Consider the following 13,691-nt stretch of genomic DNA (forward strand, 5'->3'; position numbering starts at 1 on the left):
TGTAGTTCTCCTGTGTTTTCGTTTTAAACTCTGTTGATTAGTATTAAACATTGTTTGTTTGATAGACTGACTCGACCTCAGTCCTTTAGTTGGGAATCTAGCCATTCCTACAAGGTCATCCATTTTGAACCTAAAAAGGATAGAACAGGGTACTTTCTAAATGGTGAAAAGCTTAAAACAGTGGCAGTCCAGAGACTTGGAGGTCCAGGTACATAGATCATTAAAATGTCATGAACAGGTACAGAAAATAATCAAAAAGGCTAATGGAATGCTGGCCTTTATATCTAGAGGACTTGAATACAAGGGGGTAGAAATTATGCTGCAGCTATACAAAACCCTGGTTAGACCACACCTGGAGTACTGTGAGCAGTTCTGGGCAGCACATCTTAGGAAGGATATATTGGCCTTGGCGTGAGTGCAGCGTAGGTTTACCAGAATGATACCCGGACTCCAAGGGTTAAATTATGAGGAGAGATTACACAAATTAGGGTTGTATTCTCTAGAATTTTAAAGTTTATGGAGTGATCTGATCGAAGTTCTCAAGATATTAAGGGGAACAGATAGGGTCAATAGCGAGAAACTATTTCTGCTGGTTGGGGATTCTAGGAGTAGGGGGCATAGTCTTAAAAATTAGAGCCAGACTTTTCAGGAGTGAAATTAGGAAACACTTCTACACATACGGTGTGATAGAAGTTTGGAACTCTCTTCTGCAAATGACAATTGGTGCTAGATCAATTGTTAATTTTAAATCTGAGATTGTTAGATTTTTGTTAACCAAAGGTATTCGGGGATAAGAGCCAAAGGCGGGTATATGGAGTTAGGTCGTAGATCAGCCATGAGCTCATTGAATGGTGGAGCAGGCTCAACGGGCTCAATGACCTACTCCTGTTCCTATGTTCCTATTTTGGAAGAACTGGTGTGGAAGGTGTCATCATTGGAACAGATACGACAGAGTCAGAGAAACAAGGAGAAAGGAATGGAGTCCTTGCAGGAAGTGCAGTGGGAAGAAGTATAATCAAGGTAGCTGTGGGAATGGTGGGTTCATACTAGATGTCAGTGAACAGCCACTCCCCAGAGATGGAGGTAGAGAAGTTGAGGAAGGGAAGAGCCAAAAAATAGACTGAGCCAAAGAAGGAACTATTAGGAAGGGTGACCAAAAATTTGAGTAGGGATAAAGGGTTCATTCTCTGATTGGCAAATAGGACAAGTGATGATCCTCAGGGATCTGCACTGGAGCCTCGGCTTTTCAACATCTAGATAATGGACTTGGATGAAGGAATAGAGAGTTGTATATCCCAGTTTGCAGATGACACTAAGTTAGGAGTAAATTGTGTAGTTGGGAATGGGAAGTTACAAAGGGACATTGATCGATTAAGTGAGTGGGCAAAATGATGGCAGATGGGTTTCAATACGGGGAAGAGTGAGGATATTCATTTTCGATCTGAGAAAGACAAATTGGAATATTTTCTATGAGGAGTGACTAGGAGCTGTGGAGGAGTGATGAGGAGCTGTGGAGGAGTGACTAGGAGCTGTGGAGGAGCAAAGAGATTTAGATGTCCAGGTATGCAAAGCCCTAAAAGCTGGTGTTCAGGTACAAATATAATCAAAAGGCTAATGGAATGTTGGCCTTTATCTCAAGAGGGCTGGAATGCAATGGGGAGGAAGTGATGCTTTAGCTGTACAGAGCCTTGGTCAGACGCCATCTGGACACTACGTTCAGTTCTGGCCATCTCCTCTCAGGAAGGATATATTGGCCCTGGAGGGGGGGCAGCACAGATTCACCAGAATTTTTTAAAAATTTACTTATTCGTTCAAGGGATGTGGGCGTCGCTAGCAAGGACAGAATTTATTGCCCATCCCTAGTTGCCCTTGGGAAGGTGGTGGTGAGCCAACTTCTGGAATCGCTGCAGTCCATGTGGTGAAGGTACTCCCACAGTGCTTTTAGGGAGGGAGTTCCAGGATTTTGACACGGCGATATATTTCCAAGTCAGGATGGTGTGCGACTTGGGAGGTGGTGGTGTTCCCATGCGCCTGCTGCCCTTCTGGGTGGTAGAGCTTGCAAGTTTGGGAGGTGCTGTCAAAGAAGCCTTGGCGAGTGCATCATTGTACTGGTGGTGGAGGGAGTTAATGTTTAAGGTGGTGGATGGGGTGCCGATCAAGCGGGCTGCTTTATCCTGGATGGGTTCAAACTTCTTGAGTGTTGTTGGAGCTGCACTCATCCAGGCAAGTGGGGTACATTTGATCATACTCCTGACTGATGTCTTGTAGGTTGTGGAAAAGCTTTGGGGTGTCAAGAGGTGAGTCACTCGCTGCAGAATACCTAGCCTCTGACCTGTTTTTGTACCACAGTATTTATGTGGCTGGTCCAGTTAAGTTTCTGGTCAATGGTGACCCTGAGGATGTTGATGATGGAGGATTCGGCGATGGTAATGCCATTGAATGTTAAGGGGAGGTGGTTAGACTCTCGCTTGTTGGAGATAGTCATTGCCTGGAACTTTTGTGGCGCGAATGTTACTTTGCATTTATCAACCCAAGCCTGGATGTTGTCCAGGCCTTACTGCATTATGTGAGGAGTTGCGAATGGAACTGAACACCGTGCAGTCATCCCCACTTCTGACCTTGTGATGGAGGGAAGGTCATTGATGAAGCAGCTAAAGATGGTTGAGCATGGGGCACTGCCCTGAGGAGCTCCTGCAGTGATGTCCTGGGGCTGTGATGATTGACCTTCAACCACCACAACCATCTTCCTTTGTGCTAGGTATGACTCCAGCCAGTGGAGCATTTTCCCCCTGATTCCCATTGACTTCAGTTTTACTAGGGCTCCTGGATGCCACATTCAGTTAGATGCTGCCTTGATGTCAAGGGCAGTCACTCTCACCTCACCTTTGAAATTCAGCTCTTTTGTTCATGTTTGGACCAAGGCTGTAATGAGTTCTGGAGCCGAGTGGTCCTGGCGGAACCCAAACTGAGCATCGGTGAGCAGGATTTTGGTAAGTGCCATTTGATAGCGCTGTCGACAGTACCTTCCATCACTTTGCTGATGATTGAGAGTAGGCTGATGGGGTGGTAATTGGCCGGATTGAATTTGTTTTGCTTTTTGTGGACAGGACATACCTAGGCAGTTTTCCACATTGTCGGATAGATGCCACTGCTATAACTGTACGGGAACAGCTTGGCTATAGGCACGGCTGGTCCTGGAGCACAAGTCTTCAGCGCTACAGCCGGGATGTTGTCGGGGCCAATAGCCTTTGCTGTATTCAGCGCGCTCAGCCATTTCTTGATATCACGTGGTGTGAATCGAATTGGCTGAAGACTGGCATCTGTGATGGGGGGACCGCAGGAGGAGGCCGAGATGGATCATCCACTTGGCACTTTGGCTGCAGGTTGTTAGTTGTTTAATTGTCCACCACCATTGATGACTGGATGTGGCAGGACTGCAGTGCTTTGATCTGATCCGTTGGTTGTGAGATCGCTTAGCTCTGTCTATAGCTTGCTGCTTCCACTGTTTAGCATGCATGTAGTCCTGTGTTACAGCTTCACTCACCAGGTTGGCACCTCATTTTTAGGCACACCTGGTGCTGCTCCTGGCATGCTTTTCTGCAATCCGAATTGAACCAGGGTTGATCGCCTGGCTTGATGGTAATGGTAGAGTGAGGGATATTTCAGACCATGAGTTTACACATTGTGGTGGAATTCAATTCTGCTGCTGATGGCCCACAGCGCCTCATGGTTGCCCAGTTTTGAGCTGCTAGATCTGTTCTGAATCTATCCCATTTAGCACGGTGGTAGTGCCGCACGTTGGAGGGTGTCCTCAGTGTGAAGATGGGACTTTGTCTCCACAATGAGTGTGCGGTGGTCACTGCTACCAATACTGTCATGGACAGATGCATCTGCGACAGGTAGATTGCTTAGGATGAGGTCAAGTAGGTTTTTGCCTTGTTTTGGTTCTCTCACCACCTGCCACAAGCCCAGTCGGGCATCTATGTCTTTCAGGAGTCGGCCAGCTCAGTCAGTAGTGTTGCTACCAAACCACTCTTTGTGATGGACATTGAAATGCCCCACCCAGAGTACATTCTGTGCCCTTGCTACCCTCAGTGCTTCTTCCAAGTGGAGGAGTACTGATTCATCAGCTGAGGGAAGGCAGTAGGTGGTAATCAGCAGGATGTTTCCTTGCCTATGCTTGACCTGAAGCCATGAGACTTCATGGGATCCGGAGTCAATGTTGAGGACTCCCAGGGTACCACTCTCCCGACTGTATACCACCACCTCTGGTGGATCTGTCCTGCTGGTGGGACAGGATATACCTAGGGATGGTGATGGAGGATCGATATGATGCTCCCAATTTTGGCACAAGTCCCCAGATGTTAATGAGGTGGGGTTGAGAGCGTCGGCTGGGCTGGGTGTGCCTTTGTCATGGCCGATGCCGGGTGGTCCATCTAGTTTTATTCTTGTAGTTTTTTAATGGTGAGGTGATCAGATTTGGCCTCGTCTATGATTAGAGAGGCCACGTGAGATGCCAAGATTGAATGGGTAGGAGATGATATACGGAGGTAATTTGAGAGGGCAGTGAACTCAGGAGCGAGGGCAAGGTGAGTTGAAATGGAGGTTAAAATCACTGAGGATAAGAAATTGATCAGTGCAGAGGCTGAGAAGAAATGAGTGAGGATATCTCAGTGAGGAACTTGGAGTGGGCGGTAGAGAACAAACACTTTAAAGGAGAGGTGTGGTGCTTAAAGGGGGAGAAGGTGCCAATGGAGTAAGGGTCAGACTAAGGTGACATTTGTTGATAAGGACCACACCGCAACTGTGGCGGTTTGGGCGGGGCAGACAGTGGAAGGTATAACCAGGTGGGGAGGCTTCATTAAGGGGCAAGGTATCGTCACCCGTGAGCAAAGTTTCCGTTAAGGACATGATGTCAATATAATCATCTACAATAAGGTCATGGATGGCAAGTGCCTAATTCACAAGTGATTGGACATTCTGCAGGCAGATGCGGAGAGGGGCAGTGATTTTTTTTTTTAACGAGGGCCGGTGATAGCTGATCTACTGGCAGAGTCCACAGGGTCAATGCTGGTAGGGGTGAATAGGACAGGAAGGAGATTGGAACGATTATCCCCCAGCTGGTGCACTGGGTAGTAAGGTCAGTGAGAGAGTAGGATGTGGCAGTTGTAGCTGCTGCTCGTAAGGAGGCAGCGATGAGTGGCTCGATGGGCTCTTCAGAGGATGCCGAGAGGGAAGCTGTTGACTTATCCATGAGGGAGTCAAATTTGGGACTGTGGGAGGAGAGTAGGAAGGTCGAGGAATAGTGAATGGTTGGGGTAGGGAGTGGGGGGAGAAAGTATTCGAGAGGGGAGAAATGAAAGGAGGCATGATGAGGTAACAGGAAGGGGAGGAGACGGGAAAAAAGGGCCCAACAGGGGTAAAGAGAATAGAAAGAAAAAGGGGTGATAGAAGTAATGGGCTTGGATTCGTAGTTGCAGCCAAATTGTGCATGTGAATAGACACAGAGGAAACACTGCTCCCCTGCTCCAGTGATCCGCCTGCACCGCGATGGTGGATACATGGCCCTGCTCTACACTGATCCCCTGTACCAAGATGGCGGCCTTATTCCCCTACTCCATGCTAACCCCCCTGTACCAAGAGGGCGGATAAATGCCCGGCACCACACTGACCCCCTGTACCTGGAGGGCGGATACATGCCCCTGCTCCATAGTGACCCCACTGTACAAAGAGGGCGGATACCTGCCCCTGCTCCACACTGGCCCCTGTAACAAGAGGGCGTATACATTCCCCTGCTCCACACTGACCCTCCTGTACAAAGATGGTGGATACCTGCCCCTGCTCCACACTGGCCCCTGTACCAAGAGGGCGTATACATTCCGAGTACGATAGCAAAATACTGCAGATGCTGGAAATCCGAAATAACAACAGAAAATGCTGGAAAAACTCAGCAGGTCAGGCAACATCCGTGGAGAGAAATTTGAGTTGACGTTTCGGGTCGAAACCCTTCTTCAAAACTGGAAAGAAAATAAAATAGATCGAAGGCAAGACTGCGATCGAACAAAAGAAGCAAGAGACAATAAAAGGTATTCGAAGCCAGACGAGATGGTAATAGGCCCGTGGAGACAAAAGGCAGCTCAGATTAGGTGTGAAGTGTACTGGCAGGTAAGAGACAGCTGCCAGGTGAGAGAGAGAAACAAAAGGAAAGGGGGGGGTGGAAAGGAGGACCCAAAACAAAGGGGTGGAAAAAAATATAAGTAAAAAAGTAATAGGAGTCGAGGTTATGATCTGAAACTGTTGAACTCGATATTGAGTCTGGAAGGCTGCAAAGTACCTAATCGGAAGATGAGTTGCTGTTCCTCGAGTTTACGTTGAGCTTCCGTGGAACAATACAAGAGGCCAAGGACGGTGAGGTCCGAGTGGGAATGGAGCGGTAAATTAAAATGACAGGCGACCAGAAGCTCGGGGTCACCCTTACGGACTGAACGGAGGTGTTCCGCAAAGCGGTCACCCAATCTGCGTTTGGTCACCCCAATGTAGAGGAGACCGCATCGTGAGCAGCGAATACAGTATACTAGATTGCAGAAGGACAAGTAAATCGCTGTTTCACCAGGAAGGGGTGTTTGGGGCCCTGGACAGTGGGAAGGGGGGAGGTATAGGGGCAGGTGTTACATCTCCTGCGCTTGCACGGGAAGGTGCCAGGCTTCATCAACTCTTGGACACCAACGCCCCTCCGGAACCTTCTTCCCCTTCACTTTCCTCTGACCCCCCCCCTTCTCCCAATCTCACCCCCTGCTGCGTTTTCACCATCCCCTCTGACCTTCCACTCTCTGACCCCGAACGATCAGTCCTCAGCAAAGGCCTGAGCTTCATCCCCTTATGCCCCCACCTCAATGAATTTCGAGCTCGGCACGATGTTGAGCTCTTTTTCCGCCGCCTTCGGCTCCGTGCCCACTTCTTTGGCCAGGAATCTTCCCCCCGCACGACTGACCCTTTCTCCCGCTTGCAGAATTCCCGTTCTACCTGGACCCCTTCCCCTGGCCTCTTACCCTCTCTAGATCTTTTCATCGCTAACTGCCGCCGTGACATCAGCTGTCTCCATTTCTCTGCTCCCCTCACTCACTCCAACCTACCTCCTTCTGAACTTGCAGCACTCCATTCTCTTAGATCCAACTCTGACATTGTCATTAAACCCGCTGACAAGGGTGGTGCTGTTGTTGTTTGGCGTACAGACCTCTACCTAGCGGAAGCTGAACGCCAACTCTCCGACACCTCCTCCAACCTCCACCTGGACCATGACCCCACTACCGAACATCAAACCACCATTTCCAAGACTGTCACTGACCTCATCTCCTCTGGAGATCTTCCCCCTGCTGCCAGCAACCTCATATTTCCCCAACCCCGTACAGCCCACCTCTACCTCCTTCCCAAGATCTACAAACAGGACTGCCCTGGTAGACCCATCGTTTCAGCCTGTTCTTGCCCCACGGAACTTATCTCTTCCTATCTCGACACTATCTTTTCTCCCCTTGTCCAGTCTCTTCCCACCTACATCCGCGACTCTTCGGACGCCCTCCGCCACTTTAACAGTTTCCAGTTTCCTGGCCCCAACCGCTTCCTTTTCACCATGGACGTACAATCCCTCTACACCTCCATCCCCCACCAGGATGGCCTGAGGGCGCTCCGCTTCTTCCTTGAACAGAGGCCCATCCATTCCCCATCCACCACCACCCTCCTCCGCCTGGCTGAACTTGTTCTCACATTGAACAACTTCTCCTTTAACTCCACTCATTTCCTCCAAATCAAAGGTGTTGCTGTGGGTACCCGCATGGGTCCTAGCTATGCCTGCCTTTTCGTGGGATATGCGGAACACTCTTTGTTCCAGTCCTACTCAGGTCCCCTCCCTCACCTCTTTTTCCGATACATTGATGACTGTATCAGTGCTGTTTCCTGCTCTTGCCCCGAACGAGACAATTTCATTCACTTTGCCTCCAATTTCCACCCTTCCCTCGCCTTCACATGGTCCATCTCTGACTCTTCCCTTCCTCGACTTCTCCGTCTCCATCTCTGGGGATAGGTTATCGACCAATATTCACTACAAGCCCACTGACACCCACAGCTACCTGGACTACACTTCCTCCCACCCCGCCTCCTGTAAGGACTCTATTCCATTCTCCCAGTTTCTCCGTCTCCGCCGTATCTGCTCCGACGATGCCACCTTCCACACCAGTGCTTCCGACATGTCTTCCTTTTTCCGCAACCGAGGATTCCCCTCTACCGTGGTCGACACGGCCTTTGACCGCGTCCGTTCTATCTCCCGCACGTCTGCCCTCACCCCTGCCCCCCCCTCCCGGAACCACGATAGGGTTCCCCTTGTCCTCACCTTTCACCCCACCAGCCTCCACATTCAACGGATCATCCTCCGCCATTTCTGCTACCTCCAAAGTGATCCCACGACCAAACACATCTTCCCCTCCCCTCCCCTCCCCTTTCAGCATTCCGTAGGGACCGCTCCCTCCGAGACACCCTAGTCCACTCCTCTACCACCCCAAACTGCCCTTCCCCTTCGCCTGGCACCTTCCCGTGCAAGCGCAGGAGATGTAACACCTGCCCCTATACCTCCCCCCTTCCCACTGTCCAGGGCCCCAAACACCCCTTCCTGGTGAAACAGCGATTTACTTGTACTTCTTGCAATCTGGTATACTGTATTCGCTGCTCACGATGCGGTGGTTTCTGCATTGGGGAGACCAAATGCAGACTGGGTGACCGCTTTGCGGAACACCTCCGTTCAGTCCGTAAGGGTGTCCCCGAGCTTCCGGTCGCCTGTCATTTAAATTTACCGCTCCATTCCCACTCGGACCTCACTGTCCTTGGCCTCTTGTATTGTTCCACGGAAGCTTAACGTAAACTCGAGGAACAGCAACTCATCTTCCGATTAGGCACTGTGCAGCCTTCCGGACTCAATATCGAGTTCAACAATTTCCGATCATAACCTCGGCTCCAATTACTTTTTTACTTGTAATTTTTTCCACCCCTTTGTTTTGGGTCCTCCTCCCCCCCCCCCTTCCTTTTGTTTCTCTCTCCTGGCAGCTGTCTCTTACCTGCCAGTACACTTCACACCTAATCTGAGCTGCCTTTTGTCTCCACGGGCCTATTACCATCTCGTCTGGCTTCGAATGCCTTTTATTGTCTGTTTTTCTTCTTTTCTTCGATCGCAGTCTTACCTTCGATCTATTTTCTTTTCTTTCCAGTTTTGAAGAAGGGTTTCGACCCGAAATGTCAACTCAAATTTCTCTCCACGGATGTTGCCTGACCTGCTGAGTTTTTCCAGCATTTTCTGTTGTTATGGCGTATGCATTCCCCTGGTCCACATTGACTCCCCTGTACAAAGATGGCGGATACCTGCCCCTGCTCCCCACTGACCCCCTTTACCAAGAGGGCGGATACCCGCCCCCGCTGACGGTTCTCTCCACCTGTCCCGATAGCGCGGCCCCTTTCCTGCTGTTATCCCGAGCGGTGGCTGTGGTTCTGATGCAAGGCCTGAAGTCCTACCCTTGCATGATTGACGACATTGTAACCAATAGAAAGAGCGGAGCCGGCCTGGCGGCCCGGCCGGCGCCGATGCTCCCTCCAATGGGCGGGCGAAGGACGGGGCCACCGTTGCCCTCAGTATCTCGGGCCGGAGACGGTTATTGTGCGTGGGAGGGGCTGGAGTCCCCGGCCGGAGAACGGCGGGCGGTGAGTGAGGTGCCGCTGTGTGCATGGGGTCAGTGGCGGGTTGGGCCACCGAGGGATTGAGACCCCACCCCGGGTAATTAAAGGGACAGAGATCACCCCCGGGTAATTAAAGGGACAGGGCCACCCCCTCCCCCATTCCAGCATAATTAAAGTGACAGGGGCCACCCCCCCTCGGGTAATTAAAGAGACAGGGGCCACCCCCCCCCCCCCCCCGCCCGAGTAATTCAAGGGACAGGGGTCTTCCCTTCCCAGGATAATTAAAGGGACAGGGGCTCTCCTTACCCGCCAAACCCCTCACCCAGATAATTAAAGGGACAGGGGCCATCCTTCCCCCCACCCCAAGGATAATTAAAGTGACTGGAGCCACCCTTTCCATTCCAGGATAATTAAAGGGGCAGGGGCACTCCTCACCCCGGCCCCCTCCACCCAGATAATTAAAAGGACAGGGGCCATCCTCACTAGCACCCCCCCCCCCCAAATCCAGATAATTAAAGGACCACGGGCCATCCTTCCTGTCCCAGGATAATTAAAGGGACAGGCAGGTTTGCATCCGCCATCTTGGTACATGAAGGTGGTTTGTGTGTAGCGTAGTGTGTGTATCTGCCATCTTGGTACAGGAAGGGTGTGGGGCGGGGGGGTAAGTGTGCAGCACAGTGTGTGCATTCGCCATCTTGGTACATGAACCACAGGAGGTGGGGCTCAGGGTCTATCCCCACCTGGCCCCAGGCACTCTGAGATAATGTTTGAGTTGTTTATTTTAGATAACATTTGCTGCCAGGTTTCTCCCCATCTATCCTGAAATCACTAACTCATGCTGGGATTAGTGTTTCACAGGCCTCACCTGACTGGCTATTCTTCAACTGTGAGCTGGGACAGTGAGTGTCAGCAAGAAATTTGATCATGGGTGGCATTACATGTCAGGTGAGGGGTCTCGGTTGTAATGCCTGGCCAAGGCCTGTGTACATTAGAGAGCAGGCAGTACTTATTGAGAGCCCTGCGCCACTCAATGATTGCGATCCAGTCCCACCTTACCAATGATTAAATGCAAATCCCGGAGTTCCTGAACAGCTTCCGGATCCCTGATATGCTGCTAAGTTTCTTCAGCCTTCCAACTACTTCTGAATTCCCCCAAATCTAGTATCTCCTTGATGTAAAGCAGCAGATGACAACTATATACAAGTTAGGACATTCTCAGGTTCCATCTCTGCTCCGTTAGCCAAGCCTGCAACTGGAACAGTTCTTGCACCTTTGAAAAATGAAAGGAAGAAAAAACAGCCAAGGTTCCTGCTTCCAATCATGATTCAATGACACCTGTGTGTTGACAATGGATGAGGTGAAAGTTGAGCTTCGCTGTGAGGCAACCCACCACAGTCCAATATCCAGCTCTAACACTGGCTGTCCAGGCTGACAGATGAAGAATGGGCACTTGGTTGAGTTACTGGATGACGATTATCAACGGTTGAATTATACCTAAAAATAAGTCAGTGCATTCTGGAAAAGAGGAAAATTAGAAAGGGCAAAAATTGGTTGGATACAGGAAGAGAGAGTAATGAGCAGGATGGTGTATTTACAGCTCGGTGGGAATGACCGCGGGGAGGAAGTACTCCGGAAACTACAATGGTCTCTTCTGAATTTCTATCCTATACGCGAATAATGACTTTTATAAATTCATTTTACAGCATATTAGCAATGGAGGATTTGCAAACGGGAAGCTCAAACCAAACATCAGTCGATTCGCCAGACCCTGAAAATGACCAGCTTTTGTATATGGGAAAAAAACAGTTTGAGTGTTCTGTCTGTGGGAAAAAGTTTAAAACCTCAGTGTGGCTGGAAAAGCACCGAGACACGCACACTCGAGGGAGAGCGTTCCACTGCGCTGACTGTGGAAAGAGCTTTAACCAGTCATGCAACCTGAAAAAACATCGCACCATTCACAGCGGGCAGAAATCCTACACATGTTCTGTGTGTGGACGAGGCTTCAGCCGATCGTCCAACTTGGCGAGACACAAAGGCAACCACAGTGGGGAGAAACCGTGTAAATGTGGGGACTGTGGGAAGGGATTCAATTACCCATCCGAGCTTGAAATTCATCGGCGCAGTCACACTGGGGAGCTGCCGTTCACCTGCTCAGTGTGTGGGAAGGGATTCACTCAGTCCTCCAGCCTACTGACACACCAACGAGTTCACACAGGAGAGAAACCGTTCACCTGCTCTGTGTGTGGAAAAGGATTCGCTCGGTCGTTCCATCGACTGACACACCAGCGTGTTCACACCAGGGAGCACCCGTTTGCCTGCTCTGCGTGTGGGAAGAGATTCACTCAGTCCTCCCACCTACTGACACACCAGCGTGCTCACAATAAAGAGAGGCTCTTCACCTGCTCCATGTGTGGGAAGGGATTCACTCAGTCCTCCAGCCTCCTGAGACACCAGCTCGTTCATTCTGGAGAGAGACCATTCTCTTGCTCTGTGTGTAGGAAGGGATTCACTCAGTCCTCACACCTAGTGACACACCAGCGTGTTCACACCAGGGAGAGGCCGTTCACTTGCTGTGTGTGTGGGAAGGAATTCACTCAGTCATCCCACCTACTTAATCACCAGCGCATTCACTCTGGCGAGAGGCTGTTTAAATGCTTGGTGTGTGGGAAGGGATTCATTTGTTCCTCATATCTGCTGATGCACCAGCGTGTACATAGTGATTGCAGTGGTTAGATTAGCTCTCCTCACGTCCGGCACTGAGCCAGGCTGGGGTTTGTTGAAGCTGATCTTAATAACTCCTATAACTGGACCGGGTTTTGAAATTGTATATTTGTCAAATAATTTTGCTTTGTTTTACACTCACTGAGGGTGGTATTCACGGGCAATTGTGTTCGTGTTCACCTGACCTTCTGGTCACTATTGAATGGAAGTGGTAATCAGATTGTTTTAAATGTGTTATCGCCTCTGTTGAATTAAGTCAGAAGAATGTCCTGCAAGTTAAGCTTGTTGGTGTAATAGTGTGTTTCCATATTTGCTGTTTATGATCTTTTCACATCAACCCCAAATTAATCTTTGATGCGTGATATTCCTTTCAGTGTCTGAAAGGTTCCACTTATTAAAACCTTGAATTAAAAGTGCCAACTGACACCAGCTGACAATTACTGTTACAATCTTGGGTCAGCACTAAATATTCTGGGGTTCAGTGTGACAGGCTGTGACTGTCAGTGGACTTCACATCCTCGACAATCAGGAGTGCACCTTCACTGCCCACTACCTAGTCTTATGACCTGGTGGATGTAATAAGACCCCTCATTGTGTGTACTGGTTACTATGATCTCGCTCGTGCCCCACATCAGTTTTATCTCCCAGGAGGCAGACTGGAGTAATTCAAAGCACACAAACGGGTTTATTTTAACTTCAAAGCAGTATCGTAATATAAGGAGGAGGCCATTCAGCCCCTCAGGCCTGTTCCACCATACAATTAGATCATAGCTGATCTGTATCTCAATTATATTTTCCTGCCTTTGCTCCATATCCCTTGATACCCTCACCTAACAGAAATCTAACAATCTCAGTCTTGAAATCTGCATCCTCAGCCTTTGGGGGAGAGAGTTCCAGAGAGAGGGCTTTAAACTAACTAGTGGGGGGGAGGTTCCTAGAGAGCAAATAATAAAAATGACAACAGAGGAGGTCATAGACTTAGGTAGCAGTGGGGAAATTAAAAACCAGAGCGTGTCAGGAAGGGGCAGAAGGTATGGAGTAAAAGGTAAAGTAATAAAAAGGGCAAAAGCAGGAACTAAGTGTCACAAAACATATTTGAAAGTTCTCTATCTGCACGTAGCATTCGTAACAAAATAGACGAGTTAATGGCACAAATAACTACATATGGGTATGATCTTGTGGCCATTACAGAAACATGGCTGCAGGGTGACAATGCCTGGGAATTAAACATACCAGGTTATTTAACGATCAGGAAG

At 49.5% G+C, this 13,691-nt stretch overlaps 1 protein-coding gene across 3 annotated transcripts in view; it reads left to right on the forward strand.

Moving 5' to 3' along the window:
• Window positions 1–12,861, forward strand: part of LOC147116156 (uncharacterized) — a 37,978-nt gene extending 25,117 nt beyond the window's left edge. For 2 of the 3 annotated variants that reach the window (XM_085990909.1, XM_085990908.1), the window contains exon 3: window positions 11,418–12,861. In XM_085990909.1, coding sequence (XP_085847035.1) covers window positions 11,418–12,447 — 1,030 coding nt within the window. In that variant the 3' untranslated portion in view covers window positions 12,448–12,861. Of the gene's footprint in view, window positions 1–9,655; window positions 9,739–11,417 lie in introns of those variants that run through there. The other variant, XM_085990910.1, reaches the window with a different exon arrangement.
• The last annotated feature ends 830 nt before the right edge of the window (window positions 12,862–13,691 follow it).

This window comes from Somniosus microcephalus, chromosome 6 (genome assembly GCF_052327205.1).
Source record: "Somniosus microcephalus isolate GS21.2 chromosome 6, FLI_Smic_1.0, whole genome shotgun sequence".
NCBI lineage: Eukaryota > Metazoa > Chordata > Chondrichthyes > Squaliformes > Somniosidae > Somniosus > Somniosus microcephalus.